We start from the raw sequence: 16,102 nt of genomic DNA, 5'->3' as shown, positions 1-16,102 counted from the left end.
AATGCAGCTTACAATTATTCCTGCCTCCTTCTCCCCCACCTGCTTGAGGTTATGAAAGTATTTGAGAAACTAAAGATAGGTCAAGAGTGACTGCTTCACAGTTATTTGCCAGAACTCTATGATAAGTCAAAGTTATTTCCAAGGTACACTGGAGATGCAGAAGGAAAAGAACACTATGTTTCATAATGCTACCACACTTGCTTATGAGTAGAAAATATTATAGATGGAAAGAGATAAGTAGAATCAGGTATGAAAAGGTGTCTGATCTATACTCTGCTAAACTTGTGTAAATTAAGGGCATCATGGGATATAAAAGTCCTATATTTAATAACTAATATTTTAAAAATTGAGAGCAATGACAGAAATATTTGAAAAGCAGAACATGATCACGTTTAGGGGCTATCTCATCTCCTGCTGTCTCACTGGGATGTTTCTTTTCTGAAGACTGTAATATTCACCCAACAATACTAATATTGTTTCTGATGTTCACTGCTTCCAATGAGTCAAAAATAGACATTATCACACATTAATGCCTAAAAACCTCCAAATTATGTCTCTAAAACAACCACTCAAACACATCCATTGCTGGTCTGTACTTGTGCAATTCAAAACTTGGATAATGGCAGAGCACATTATGTTTAGCATGTTCTCAACACTCATCCAGCCCTGACCTCAAGACAATAAGTCTTTAGTATGCCAAAAACTGGACTTTTTTTTCCTAAATATGGCAGTAGAGATTTTTTTCTTCCAGTTGAGGAAGGAGCAAAACTCCCTTATGACTGTCCTTCTTGGAACCTGCACAGCAAGAGGAGTGAAGATCTGCCACTCTGCCCAGATTTTTAAATCTCCCAAAAGAATATTTTGTACATAAATATGCAAAGGTTTTCAAATTTAAGTGCCAGAAATGTTTCAATATGAGCATAATCAGACCACAGGGTTGGGAGATGTTCCTTCACTATAATAAAGGAGCCAGAAGGAAAAAGCACTCTACAGATAGACCTATTGCATGCTATGAGGTTAACCAAGGAGAATTTACTCATACATTCAGGCATTGCAAAATGCAGTGAAAGATAATATGAGCAGCACATAACTTACAATGTCATCATAGAATACTTAACTCTTTTTTAGATAAGTCTATTTGTTTTTATGCCAATAATCATTGGTAACATTTTTTAGTTGGCTTCTGGTGAAATGAAGAAGTACTTTCATATTATGGAGTCTTAAAAATGAGCTTATATTAAGCTTAAGTTAGTGGCACAATTAATCAGAGAAGACTTCAGAATTCATTAGCTAACATGGATTACAGATTAGATATTAGTAGAAAACATGGCATTTTTTATTTCTGAGAGAAGAATTAAGGTGAAACAATATGCTGGTAACACATATCCATATGAATATGAACACAAAATTATTAAGAAATTTATGTTTGTTCTGAAATTAAGTTTAGTTCCAATAGAGAGCTAACACAGCTGTTTAATGCATAAAATAGATAAGCAATTGCTGGCCAAAATGACTCTCACATACCCACACTATTACTGTTAGAGTTGAATATTAGCTTACTATAATTTCATACACAGCCTGCAACATTCTTTATTCATAGCCCACATCTAAATGTGGCCTGTTGAAAAGATCTGGTGGGTTTTTTTTTTACTATCTTCAGTTAACTGTTGTTCTCTGGTCTTCCATGGGAGGAATGTGCTTAGGAACAGCAGCTTTCCCAATGATTAGGTATCAGAACAGCTATTAGTGTGATCCTCAGATTCCTCAAAAGAATCAGGTATTACTCCAGAGAGAAGCACTGTTGATGGATGGAACCTGGCCAGTGGAATTAAAAATCTTTTTATACTCTCTTTTGCATATGTGTGATATAATAGCATTTTCAGAGGAACTATGAATTTTCTTGGGAGGATGAAAAAAGCCATTCCAATTTTCAGAGTACACCTAACATACGTAGCTGTGATACCATCAGAGACCAGGTCATTTCTGCTACAGTGCCTCAGAAGCATTATGTCCCTGCCTGGACTATGCCTGGCCCTGCTGGGAAGAAGGTGCCAGTCCCTGGGACCATGAACATTCAGATTCACAGCAGCCAGAGACTTCCTGCAAACAACATCCTCATGGCCATGAGGCTTCCTGCACTGTGATGGGTGTGTCCATGGCACCTGCAAATGGACACACAGGATTTTACCACTTGTGTAACACACTTGATTTTTACGTCTGATACACACATAAAGGATTCTAGGCAAAGGAGCTCACAAAGGAATGTGTCCTGGACTGCAATCACAAGTAGCACAAAACCAATAAAAGCCACCGATTACAATGCCATTGCACAGCACATAGCCATCCAAAATGGCAGCAGTCACCTAACAAGAAAACAGAAAATCTGTTACCAGCTTAACAGTCTTATTTTGTATTCTCTATGATGCAAAGACTCTAAAAGTTACCAAAGTACACCCTCACTTTTTCTGTAAAACCCACTCCACAGTAAGCAGCCTCAACATTAGCAGAAAAAAACAGGAGTATTTCACAAATCTCACCAGAGAGAAATGTTTTAGGGTGCCAACAGGTTCTCTTTCATATGTATTTTCAGAGTCAAGTCTTATTCAGGTTTGATCCTCCATCATCCCCTCCTCTCCCCCATGGTTTATACATCAATGCAAACTACTACAACTACAGCAGTTGCTCTCAGTTGCCTGTGACATGAGAACTGTCCTCCATCACACCAGTAATGTCCACATGTGAGAGAGATGTCCAGGATTCAAGAGGCGCATGTTGGCATGATCTGACTGAGAACACAGAGCTCCTAGAAAACTCTCTCTGAAAAAGTGCAGTTATTTCTCCAACACCATACCTTTGAAAACATTTCTGTTTGTTATGTTGACATGCCAGCTGTGTAGCAGATCTGGATACTGCATCTAATTCCCACCCTCCTGCATAAGCATGTAACTTAAAAACACTTCACTCAGAGCCTGTGAAAACTGTTGTTTGCAAGGGAGAAGGAAAATAGTCTAGGAGCACAAAAGATTCTGCTACTCTATTTATAGCTGGAGGCAGACATGAAAATTGTGTTCAATCCTTAAAAGACTGCTCCAAGGAGATTCAGGTCCCACCTGCACAGAGATGATGAGGTGCCTTTAACAGCCCACCTTGTAAGGGCCCCCCCTCCTTTGTTCTCTGCTGTGTCTGAGCTGAGCCATGTTTGTAACAGCACCCAAACCAGCCACCACCGCTGCTCTCTGGAACCACCAGCACCAAAGGGAGCCACAAGGACTGATATTTCTGACAGTGTGGACATACATTTTTTCATTGATTTTCAAAGAGATTGAGGTTTTGTTTCTGACCAAGAGCATGAACTAAGGAATGGGAAGAGAACAATTTGGTAAATTCCACCATCTCTCAAAAAAAAACCCATTGGAAAATAATTTTAAATTGTAGTAATTTTAAATGCAGTCGGTAGGACAGTTTTTTTTCTAATGGAATGATAAGGCAAAACAAAGCTAAAAGACAATACAGATAAAAGAGTTAAATCTGCTGTCTGATATTAATTTCACTGAGTCTTGTCAGATATTGCTAGAAAGCATATCACCTGGATGGCACTTACAAAGAAAATTTTAAAAACTAAAGTAATCTAACAAGTTCATCCTGCAGCATGAGGACTGTCTAACCAGCAGTTAGACAGTTCTAACCAGCCTGCTTAAATCTAAAACGCCAATGCATTTTTTCAAAAAACCCACATCTGTTCATTGTGTATAGACCTGGAGGCAACCACCAGCCAAAAACTTTGATCATCCAGCAGAATCTTGTATCTGAAGAGCACAAGAGGATTAGCTCCATTGCTTTGCTCTTAAATGTGTTATGAAAACAGAAACTTCAGTAAAAAAAACATCTTGCAGTTGTAATGTCATTCAAATACTCTTGAAGCAATAAGGCAAACTGGCTGAAGTACCCTCCACTTAAACCACACAATTCTCTTAAAACCTTCTAGGGCCTGTCACTCCTTTGAGAGGGTGATGTCTAAATAGAGTCCAAGAAAAGAAGGAGTTTGAAGAAAAAATGTTCAACTATTTGCCCAGAAAATGTAAGCAAAGGTTATGTCTATTCTTAAGTTAAAGTCACAAATACTATTTATATATACTGAAGAGGAAAAAAAATAGTCCTGTTTGTGCCACTTCAGTAGTCTCAAATCCCCATTTGTGTGGCAACTTTGTGCATAAACTTCTTGACCTTCAAATTCATGGTCACAGACCCATTTGCAACCAATCAATAGACCATTGTACTTTTGCAGTTTTCACACTCACTAATTCCATCAATTATGTCCCTTGCAGCTCCAAATAAACTCAAAATTAGGTAACACTTAACCACATACTGCCTCTTTCAACAAATAAGCTGCTAATCATCAAATACTGAACATGAAACATCCCTTAGCAAGGATTTGAGGATTATCTCATCTAATTAAATAAAAGCATGTTTTCTAATCTGTGGGTTTAAGCCAAATCCCAATAAAAACATTTCCATTGATTTACATAAAGTTTTGGATCAAGCACTGGGAGAACTTGATTTTGCAACTTGAAGAGAAAGAGACCTTTAAAAAATGCATAATTAAATGATAAAAGGAAAAAAGTTGTTGTTAACTCATTTAAATCAACTGGCACAGGAATGGACTGCTAGGGTAGGGTCTCGAGAAACACACCACTGAAAGTTTCTGTATTTCTTTGACATCATGAAAGTGTAACAATCCATCCAACCACTGGTTTTCAGGCTCCTAACAGCAGACTTGATTCTGTTAGACACATTGGAACACATTATATTGTTTATTTATATAACTGCCAGCCATCCACAGACACTTGAAAATCAAGGACGAAGATAAATTATCAAAAGGAAGTACAGATATTGAAAATTGTCAAAGATTTGGACCCAGAACTCTGCATTGAAATTGCATAAACCTAGTCCTTAACCTGTCTCAAACAGTTTATTATGTAACTGTTATTGGGTATTTGTTAGTTACAAGTTTATTTTGCTTTTAAATTATTCTACCAACTAAATATTCACTTCAGCTCTTGAGCAGTTATTCCACTAATAGGAATCCCTGTTAGCATGCTTTAAAGTTTATATTCCACCACATCATTACTTTAAAATAAGAAATCATTCTGCTGCTTTGTCTCGCCAGACACAATTCTCTTCTCCTGGGTGTTTTCACATACTTGAAACACTACAGAGCAGTTGTCATCTCTTCTCTCAAAGGCCTCCTTTTCCCTACAAATATAAGGCTTTATTTCTGTCACAGTGTTCTCTTCCAGGTGAGTAACCCTTTCATTTCAGACCATTCATAATTCTTCTTGCTTCTCTTTTAAGTTCTCTGCAGTCTGTAACCTTTTCTTAGCAATGAGATGCACAACTCCAAAGAAGCAGCTATATACTGGCAGATAAATAGAAAAGCTATTTTCTTTGGTCTGCTGCAGTGGGATGTCTTTTTGGTCTGAGTTAGAGTGGTTTTGTACGAGCAAAGAAGGATCAATGTAGAAATGAAATTTAATTTAACACATCATATCCATATGCAACTATTCATGAAACTGGAGATAACCAAAAATGTGAAATAAGTCTAATAAAAATTATTACATGCTTTTTGATAATTTGCTGCATTGTACAAGAGGTAGTTATTCCAAGGATATGACTATTTAAAAATTGTTCAATTATACATGAAATGAATTATCAGCACATTTCCATGAGAGAAAATGTATTAATGTTCAATTGAGCCTGAACCAATGGTGGAACAGGTGAGAATAAACTGCTGGATACCCTGACTAAAGGTTCAAAATGACATTTTAATGAATTAAGTACAGATTAATTTTTGTATGAAATTACCACAATGGCCTATTTGGGTTCCACTCAAGCTATATTTCAGGAATAACTGCACGCTACTGGATTGCTTGTTCATTACCAGCCACGTCTGTGCTGGCCCGGGACCAAAGCAGTGTCCTTCTGTGATGCAGCTATCTGCTGCCCATAGGAATGGCTATTTAAATGCAATTAGTAATTGCTGTTAAGTCTGACTATAAACCACAGCACTTCCCTTCTCATTTCATTTTGCAGTCCATCATTATTTGCTGCTTACAGTACCCATAAAGTACTAATTCGCTGAGCGGTTCAAAGAGCATTCAAAGAGATACTTCATGAGGCCTGATTCTTTGCACTTGAATGCTTGTGCAGAATGGAGCTTGTCAGCTGAGGGCTGTTGTAAAACTGGTGCAACAGGAGTTCAAGCTCAGTGAATGCAACATAGCCACTTACACCCATTACACACGTTCACAGACACTGCTGCTCCAATTCCTGTCACATTGCCAGACTGGCAGGACTGACTTGAAAACCAAAAGCTGGGGAATGGCAGCTCCACCGCAGCTCTTCTTTTGAGGATTTTGTCTCTTTACTCTCTCTCATTAAGTTGATGATGAAAGATGCATGCAGATCTGTAAGATGTATGCAGATAGAGCTCAAATCTGCACCATCAGCTGTACAAACTATCCTACAATAAAGGGCATTGTTGGTGAACACTACAGCAGCAATTGCTGGAGCATGCAGACCCATCATCTGCATGTTCCTGAACTGCTGATTAAATTATTCTAACAAAATGCAGGGAGTTTTCCTACATTCACAAACTATGCATTTCTAATTCCACCTATTTTATATAGTTGCCTTGAATAAAGAAGGAAAATGCCAGAAATTTAACCTAGTAAACTGTGAGATAGAGAAAAACCCCAAAGATTAACCTAATTGCCAGATGCTCCTTGTATGCATGCTGTCCTCATGATATGCATGCTGACAGAGTTTCATTGCTCTTGCAGTGAACTGCATTGCACCTGCCCAGTGACAAAGGGCACATGCCTAAGGCCAGTCCTCCACTGGTACAAGGTAGCATTGCTCCAGTGGCTTCATTGTCTGTTAGCCAAGGTTCTAATCCACATAATCCAAGCTGAAAACATCGAGGAAAAATTATTTTGTTCCTGAGCAGACCATGTTTTTGTTAGCTAATTAGGATCTATTTCACGTTCAACAAAATGTCCAGTGACCACTCTACTACACTCTCCTACAATTGGATCATTCAGGGGTATTTCTTAGGCTTATTTCTCATTTTGAATAGGCTCATTTCTTCTTCCTTGTTTGCTTCCCAGTTCCTCTCTGTGGATTGTTGTCTCCTCCACACACAATTTCAGGGTCTCTTGGAGCTTTCCCATTCATTTTAGACCATTTCCCAGCCCTGTGATTCTGTTTCAGCTGTCGCTCATGTCCTCATTTACCCCCTTCTTCTGCTCTCACAGTTCCTCAAGTAAAACAGCAAAACAGTTTTTCATCCACTTCTAGAATATTCAATATTAAATTAACACAGAAAGATTGGAGATTCTGAAGAGCACACCAGATTTTTTTTTTCTGAGGCTGTGATCTTTGCACCATACTCTCATTGAGGAGGTGCAAAAGTTAAGGAATAGAAGATATAGTTGAAGCAGTGGAAAGTAAAAGTGATTCAAGTTTCTTAATGAAAAACAAAAATCCAAACAAAATCTAGTTTCAGGTGCTGATGAAGTAACTATTATATAGATTGCTCATTTGACATATAGTTCAAATGTGTTATTAAATTCTTAGACCTAGTAAGCAGACATGGTTTTGTGAATCCAACAAAGCTAGGACTTTGTACAAACTCACAAATAAGGGTAAAATCTCCAGTACTACTAATAATTATTGCCCAAGAAAATCCTAACATCCTCCTGAAAATCCTAACATCTTTCCTGAGAAAGATACTATAACTCATGCTAAAAATGCAAAGGCAATGCATATAAACAAAAGATACTTGGCATTTCACTTCTTCTCAGACACAGATTTTTACAAAGATGAAACAACTGCAGATAGATACACACATCTAACTAAGAAAAGAAACTGAGGTACTGGATCCATCCAAACCCTCTTTTCATTTTTTTCAATGATTAATTCACAATTTAAAGAAAATATCTGGTATACAGCTCATTCTTTAAACTAATATATCACAATACTATAATCCAACATTTTCTCTTTTCTCTTTACTCAAAAGCAAAAATATTCTACATTTGATCAAAAAAACTCACATTCTGCATGACATTAGGAGTATTTATGTGAGTCATTAACTCTAAAGAAAGGGGAAAATAGAGTAAGAGTCCTAGCAATAGTGAAAAAGTATACAGTGCTTTTTTGCCAACTCTGAATGCCCTTTAAAAGTCCTATTTGATTTTTTTCAGTTTTATAAATGTGAATAAAGAAATAAACACCTGAATAAATTATTTTCCAAAGGTCATGCAGAAAGAAAGAAAGAATGGATTAACCCATGCTTTAAACACCAGATTAGATCTTAAAACACAGTGGCTCTGCCATGAAGCCTCTTGCGCAACCTTGCACCAGTCACTTAATGTAATTTTATTTTCTACACATAGGATCAAATAAAGCAATACCAGCATTAAGACATGGGAGGAAATGCAACCATATGACAGAAAACAGAACTGCCAAGAATAAAATTCATGCTTTTAACTCACACTCATCTATTTTACAGACAAGACTCCCTCCTTGGATAAGCAAAGCCTGTAGTTGAAAATATAAGATGCCTCTAGAAACACTAGCACATTGGGATAGCACATTAAGAGAGAAGCCTGTTAAATAAAACAAGCAACAATTTCTGGAAGAGAAATTCATACAGCCTTGCACTTTTCCAAACAGTTTCCTTACATTCTCACAGTCATTAAAATGCAAAAAAATGATTATTTCCAAAACAGCATTACCATGAATTATCACCACCCATGTTGCCTAGCAACTGGAGTAATTTTTGAATAGTGAGCTATATAAACCAGTATCTGGAGTTTGTGCAAATGGGTGTTCATTTGAGGGTTTAAAACACATTCATCTTGGAAATCAGAGGCAGATAATACAGCACTGACATAAAACTGAAATACTCTTAAAAACATAAAATGGCACTAACAATTACTGCATCTTAGCAAAACCCTTCTGTATCTAAGACCTAAGCCCAACCATATTTGGTCACTGACTCCCTTGCTCTTCCTTGAGCTTGCAAGTGCCCCTTTCCAATTTTTTTTATGACATTCCCATGGAGAAAATAATTCTTGCCCAATCTTCTGAATGATGTCTTTTTACCTCAAGAGCAAGAGAAACGGGTGACATAAAATGGCAATGTATTTAAGTAAAATAAAAATTTTATTTTCATATATGACACTGAGCTGGAAGAATGGTATGGAACAACAAGGTATGTTGTTCATACAATCAGAACAATGTTCTTACTAAGGTTCAAAATAGGTCTGGAAATAGTGACAATAACAGTGACACTGAGAGATTAGGGAGAGATTGAAAGTACATATATAAAATATACAAACTCCCAGAAATCATGGTCTGGTCACTCATTAGCTGCAAGTATTTGCCCAAGGGATTCTTGTCCCATCTTCAGACCCACATGAAATTTGACTTGAATACAAGACAAGAGCCCCCAAACCATATCAAACCATATTGTTTGATGTCTGAGGATGTCTCCATTATTTTCTTACAACTTCAGAAAACAAGTTCCTACTAAAGCTAGTATAAATCTTTGTAACTATTCCCAAAATGGGAGCGTATGGGGGGCCGTTCCCAAGGGAGAAAGATTCCAACTGAATGGTTTCCAAGCCTTAGCCTCGTGGGTAAAAATTAAAGAAAAGCAACATGTGCTGAAAAACAGCATGTGTTTCTCATAGAGACTGCAGGTGGAGAGGCAAATTCATCCCTGGCACAAACTCAGAGACTACTGAAGGCAATGCCGTGGCATCTGCTTACACCAGCTATGAATCTGAACAAGATTTTCCCTACAACTACTACCTGTGGAGATAAAGCTGGATACAAAACCTAAGTGAATTTAAGAGCCTGCAGCCTCTCAAAGTTTAGAGAACCAAATTTTTGCCATCAGAGAAACACTATGCCTTGCGAGTTTCCAAGTCCCCAGGAAGCCATGCAGTGGCTACTGACAGGCTGCCATAAAATACTTAATGGCTGTTTAATAGCTCAGATACTGAAAAGATGCTCCATTTTGTCTGCTGCTCTATGGAAATTTACTGAGACCACACACAATGTGCAGAGCTGTCACATAAAAAAATACTTCCATTGTTTTCCTTTGGTCCCACTCAAAAAGGCAGTTAACAAAAACATAATTTTATACTTAGCAGTGAAAGAGAACACCCCCTAGAGAAAGGGGAATTGCCCCCGTTACAGAGGCTAGTCACTGCTCTAAACAAGAGGTGCCTTGAACACATATCATCTCTTTCTGTGTGGTACTGAGCCTCTTCTGCAATGCAGCACATGCACATCCTTCTCCTTCCTCTCACCTCCACTGAGGAGCAGGACACAGCTGTACTGCCAGATCACTGAGCTAGGAGTGCTCATCCAGCCACCAAAACTCTTATTTCCATCGCTCAGGAATAGACCACATGTGAGGAAAAAATGTTTTCTGGATTCTTCCCAGCAACAGGAAGAAATGGTTTTCTCCAAAATATGCCAGTATATTTTTCAAATTATATTTTAAAAGTCCTCTAACAAACAGGACTTTGACTCTGATTTATAGATGACCAACCACTTCTCTATACTCTATAATATCTTCTAATAGAAGGATTTCTTATTAGGAGGGAACTAAAGAGGGGATTGTGGCCTGAAAAGAGCTTTGATCTTCTTTCAGCAGTACAGACATTGATGAGAAAATATGCTGACATCTCTGGCTGTGTAGGCTCAGAAGTGCAACAGCTGGGAGTCACAGCAAAAAAAGATTGAACACACAGCAATTAGAAGACGTATTTGGTAATGTTTTTCTCCTGGTCAGTCATTGCCAGGAGAGACAATTGTTTTTATTTGGTAACTATTCCTTGTATGTTTAGTTCTAGCCTAGTGAGCATTACTGACATTATCTTTTGTATTCCTACTGGTGACCTTCTCTTCAATCCATAAAATCCAACAGGAAGAAAGACAGGTTTGTGATAAGCATTGCCTGAGTTACACTTGGTGAAGTGCAGAATTCAAGGTATTTTCATGCTATGACAAGGTGCATGATCCACGAAACATTTAATGAATATTTATACATAGAAGTTTGGTTAGTCATTAACTGAATTCCAGCCTGATTAAGATCTAGGAATGGGAATATTTCCAGAAAGCATGCTTTAAGTGCAGACTACCAAATAATTTTTGAAACTAAAGGTTTGAAGAGAAACAAATTATAACCAATATCAAATCATTTTACTTGCCAAAATGAAGACAAAAACAAAGAAGCAATCTTGAATGGACATGTGTAAATAATCAAGTTTGCAGCTTTTTAAATGCTAAAAAGGGTAAAAAGCATGGACTGAAATATTGCTCTATGGATTACTCCATGTCATCCTGTTGTTCCTAACTCCTGATGACATACACCTGTCCTTCACAAATGGTGACATTCATTGGCAGTTTGATTACAAGATGCTACTGGAAGCCATTCCTATGATGCTAGTTGCTACTCTTTAGGATCTAGCCTAGAGAAAAGCAATACTGCCCACAAAATCAGGAATTTCTCAATAGGAAGGCAGCGTGACTCCCTGGGCCAGGAAATGAATCTGGGCTTCCTCTCAGATCTGCACACATGACACAGAGGGAGAGAAAGTGATGACAAGAAATGAGCACAAGGAATACCCACTAGGTGAGCAATTCCTCTTGTTTCCCAGAAGCTCCCTGCAGTAGCAATGGCCACTGGTTTACTGTGGCAAAAAGGGCCTACTTCTTTTTTGCATATGAAAAGCTGACACTGAGATTTAAACCATGCAAAAAAAAACCCTCAAAGTAACAGTAGGTCACAGAAGGAATCTAATGAAAAACATGCATGCTCATTGTGACATATATTTCCAAGAAAGCATATTACATACAGTGGACAGCAAGATAATTTTTTCTACAGTGCTGCATTACAGCAGCAATGTTCCTCTCCTTGGAACAAATATGAAACATTCTCACATGCTTTGTAACATTAAAAAAATTTTTGAACAGCCACAGAAAACAAAACCCTAATGTGTTGAACTTCAAACCTTAAGATCTTTCAGCCACCTGGGTCCTATTTCAGCAGCCTTCTTTCTTTGAAACCTATTTGTCAAACACAGTGCGTAGCTACCAGGTGTAAGGTCAGATAAGGTGTCACTGAACCTCAGGCAGCTTTTGCCATGGCTCAAGAGGGCTGCATTGACCCCAGCAGACTGTTTTCCTCCTTACCCAAATCTGCCTCAGGCACAGACAGACAAACTGCTTTCAATCATCCTCTCATTAGGCACAACCCGGAGCAGCACTTACTTGTATGGGATGTGTTTGCTCCCATTGACAAGGGCGAGGATGACATTGCCCAGCGCTGGCAAGGAGAGGCAGAGGCCGGAGCTTCCCTCGCGGCTCTTGCTGAGCACTTTCACGCAGCTGCCCAGGTCAATAAGGTGCAAGCGGCTGCGACCTCCAGACACTGCCACAAACAAAGAAAGCAGACAGTTAGTGTGGGCCTCCAAAAGCAGCTTCCCAGGAAAACAAAAGTCTCACCATGACTTGTAAAGGGGAAACAACCCAGGAGCCTTCCCTAATTCCCCTTAGCAGACACGGCTGCAGGGGTCCTGCTAACGCACTGTCGGCCTTTATGGTTGTACATTGCTGTACATTGCTGCCTACCCTGAACCTGCTCAAAAATTGTTGAGTACTCACTTGATCCTGCAAGCTTAACTTTGTGAGAGTTACCAATGTGTTTATATTTTTTAAAATATAGCTGTATTAGCCTGTACCTGAGTTGGCTCTGTTTCTGTCACTGTCACTACTGTTTCTCTGTCTGGAAAACAACAGGCTGGGAATTCCTGCTTAGTAAGCAAGGATACTTCTCTTATTTTTCCCATCCTAAGTACTGTATCTTAAGAAGACACTGTGGCATCTGTGAGATGTTCAACTTCTCCTCAAATCTATATACTTTCACAGTAGCATTTCAGCTCAGAAGTTTGCTGAGACGCCGGTGATGGATTGTGAGGTAGCACCTCTGTTCTCATAACAGTTTCTGTAAAACTAGCAATAGATCTTTATAGTTTTATCTTGTTTACTCTGCATCAGTACAATACTTCCAGAGTGAAAAGATGCTATCATTGAAACACCAAAATTGATAGGCATTTTCTCTCTTTAAAAATCTGTGCTTCCTTATGAATCCAGGATGGGAACTATGTAGACTTCACAGAAGTGCTTCTAGCTCTCTGCTATCTCAGAACAATTTTCTAGCTGACTTTTTTGCATCTGATCTTGGACCTCTCCTCCCCTTTCTCAAGAGTTAGTTTAGAAGCAGTCTGTAGGAAAAGGCAGATTTATTTCTAGAATCTTAACTCAATAGGTACAGAACAGAACAGAATCACTATGTTGTAAGAGAGATAATAGCAATATATGAGGACACAAACACACCTCAAACAGCAGCACAAATACTTTCATATCTGAGTTTAACTCTATGCAAGTTAATTCACAGGATCCATTTTGACACAGGATCTCAGCTTGCACATTTGGTAAGAAAATAGAAGGAAGATGAACAAAGACAGAAGACCTCCTTTGGGATTTGTGAATAATATTCCAAAATGTATCCAGTATCTCTGCCAACAACTGTTAAAATACAGTTACATCTGCTGCTTAAAGTCCTCTTAGTTCTTCAGCTCTGTCAGGTGTTAGGTAGCACTGGATTTCTATGTACTCCTCTCACTGGAAAGTATCCAGAGACACTATGGGCTCCTGCACTGACTGCAGAAAATTAGGCTGCCTTGGGGAACCAGTAAAGCACCAGTACCTCTGAACTGATCATGGAGGACCTTTGTCTCCCCTCTAAGAGTCTTTAAAACCCTGAGTCCTCTAACATCTCTATTCTCAGAAGGCTGGAATTCCTTACTTGAGTGTCTTACAATCATTTATTTTAGAAAAACAAAGAAATGCATTTAGTTGCTACTGTAAATGACTTTAGGTGGCTTTACTGAATCATATATAATAAATATTTCTGTTACTAAAATTACCAGATGTCAGGGAAACAAAAGAAAATTAAAGAAATCACTACCTTTCAAAAACTGTCATATTGTTTCCACATATACTCCTATTACACAACTTGAAGAAATCCAGAATAAGATCACTTACTGGTTGTTTCTTTCTTATTTAATTTACATGTTGAAGTAATATTTTTAAGATTGTAGATCCACTTGATTAATCTGAAAATGAAGCTACTTCTTAGGCAAGTTTGTCACTAATGTGCCTGGCTACTATAGAGAAAAGAAGTGGAACATCCTAACACTTGGGGTTTTTTTTCTATGGTCACAGAGACTTTGCAGAGCTGACAGCTGAAAAATGACAGTGATCCAGTTCTGCCACAATGTCATTTATTTCAATGGTGCTAAGCCTGCTTCATGACATTCCTGGTAATGAATCTAACAAGGAGGTAAGTACAGTACCAACGCCTTATTCTAAGAGTCATTTTTTACCAAAATCACATGTTATCCAGCCCTTTAATCTCTTATCCTTTAGAAGCTGGGTTTCTTTTTTTTTCCCCCCTTTCTTCCTGTCCTTTTTTAATCCTGTTACTGGAATCTATATATCTCTACTACGTGCGTGGGTTTTTTCTGAGAAGTCCTTCATTACAGCAGGAGACAGTGATAATCACTAGGCGCCCTTTCTGAGCAGCTGGAATTCCCCCTCAGTCAATTATCAGTGGGATCTGACCCTGCCTAGCTTGTAAGGCCATTCAGATATGGGAACCTGAAGACAGGAGGATGGTCTGGCCACAAGACAAAGATATAACTAGAGGCAGTGGGCAAAGCATGCCTTATTCTAATCCAACAGGATCGTACCTTCTTTTTCTGAAATTATAATCACAAGACAATATTTTCCCTTTTATTAATGGTATCTGAAAGTAGAAGAAAAGGACTGTTTGTGCATGTACTTTTGTGTAGTAAAAAATACGGAGCATTAAATAATTGCAATAATTATTCCCTCAAAATCAGCCATCTTATTCCTATAAACCAGTCTGTTTGAGTATTCACTGACTTCCTTTCCACCGCAGGGTGGTTAATTAATAAATCTTTAGTTAATTGAGATTTCTGACTGCCAATTCCACAGGGGTTATTACTTAAATACATGCAAGCTGCATTTCTATTTAGAGGAACTTTTTGGGTTTTTTTCTCCTGTAAGTACAGTCAATGCAAATTTTCTTCATTTAAACATTAGACATTAATACTGCAGTGCTGATCACCCACTACACATCATGCCTTACAATCTATTCCTTATTACCAACAGCCTATGCAGAGCCAGGAGCTGAAACATATGCTCTTTCTGCAGAATTGCTTAAGCCCATGAGTTTAAAGAAGGAGATTTCTCTGGTCTCTTTCAAACATTTTTCCCTGTAAAGAAATCATTATTTGAAAAAACTATTTTTAATGTCAGTTTTCTTTTTCAGTATTATTCCTACATTATACAAATCTTTTATCATTGGAGTTTACTTACAAAACCTCCTCTCTGTATATCTTCAGTCATAAACAATTTGGGAGACTTGAAACAGAAGACAAATATAATAAAAAAAAAATGGTGTGAGAAAAAAAGAAAGCTTTGAAAATTACAGAAACATAAAATTAGACATGGAAGCACCTTTTCCTGGGATATGGAAGTAAAGCCACAAGCCAGTGAAAGCATATATGACAAAGAGAGGAAACAAGCCTATCTGAAAAATCCAGACCCTTTACAAAGAACCACGAGAGTCCTTTGCACACACATAGTTGGGCCAGCAACTAAATCATGTATCTCCAAGAAAAGGTATAGTTTATGGGTTGTCAACATCATCTTCCCAGTTTATGGATTGCCAGCATCAGCTTCCACACACACAGCCCTATTTGGATGCCAAAGAGGAACTGTTAACGTAAGGGTGGCAAGGAATTCCAGTCACCACAATATTTTAATCCATGACCTCAACACTATCTGTAAAGATAATAATAAAGGCCAATTTGAAAAGCACCTTTTTTTTTTTTTCAGATACAGAGGCCCACATAGGGCTGAGAACTGCCAGTGT

The 16,102-nt window shown here is 38.1% G+C and overlaps 1 protein-coding gene across 1 annotated transcript in view; it reads right to left on the bottom strand.

Moving 5' to 3' along the window:
• Nucleotides 1–16,102, bottom strand: part of LOC132325699 (kinesin-like protein KIF26B) — a 269,005-nt gene that overhangs the window by 42,293 nt on the left and 210,610 nt on the right. The window contains exon 9 of the mRNA XM_059843282.1: nt 12,349–12,508. Within this exon, the coding sequence (XP_059699265.1) occupies nt 12,349–12,508 (160 nt within the window). The remainder of the gene's footprint in view (nt 1–12,348; nt 12,509–16,102) is intronic.

The sequence above is a fragment of the Haemorhous mexicanus genome, chromosome 3, assembly GCF_027477595.1.
Source record: "Haemorhous mexicanus isolate bHaeMex1 chromosome 3, bHaeMex1.pri, whole genome shotgun sequence".
NCBI lineage: Eukaryota > Metazoa > Chordata > Aves > Passeriformes > Fringillidae > Haemorhous > Haemorhous mexicanus.
Note: the sequence above shows the minus strand (reverse complement) of the source record. Positions and strands in the feature narration are given on the sequence as shown.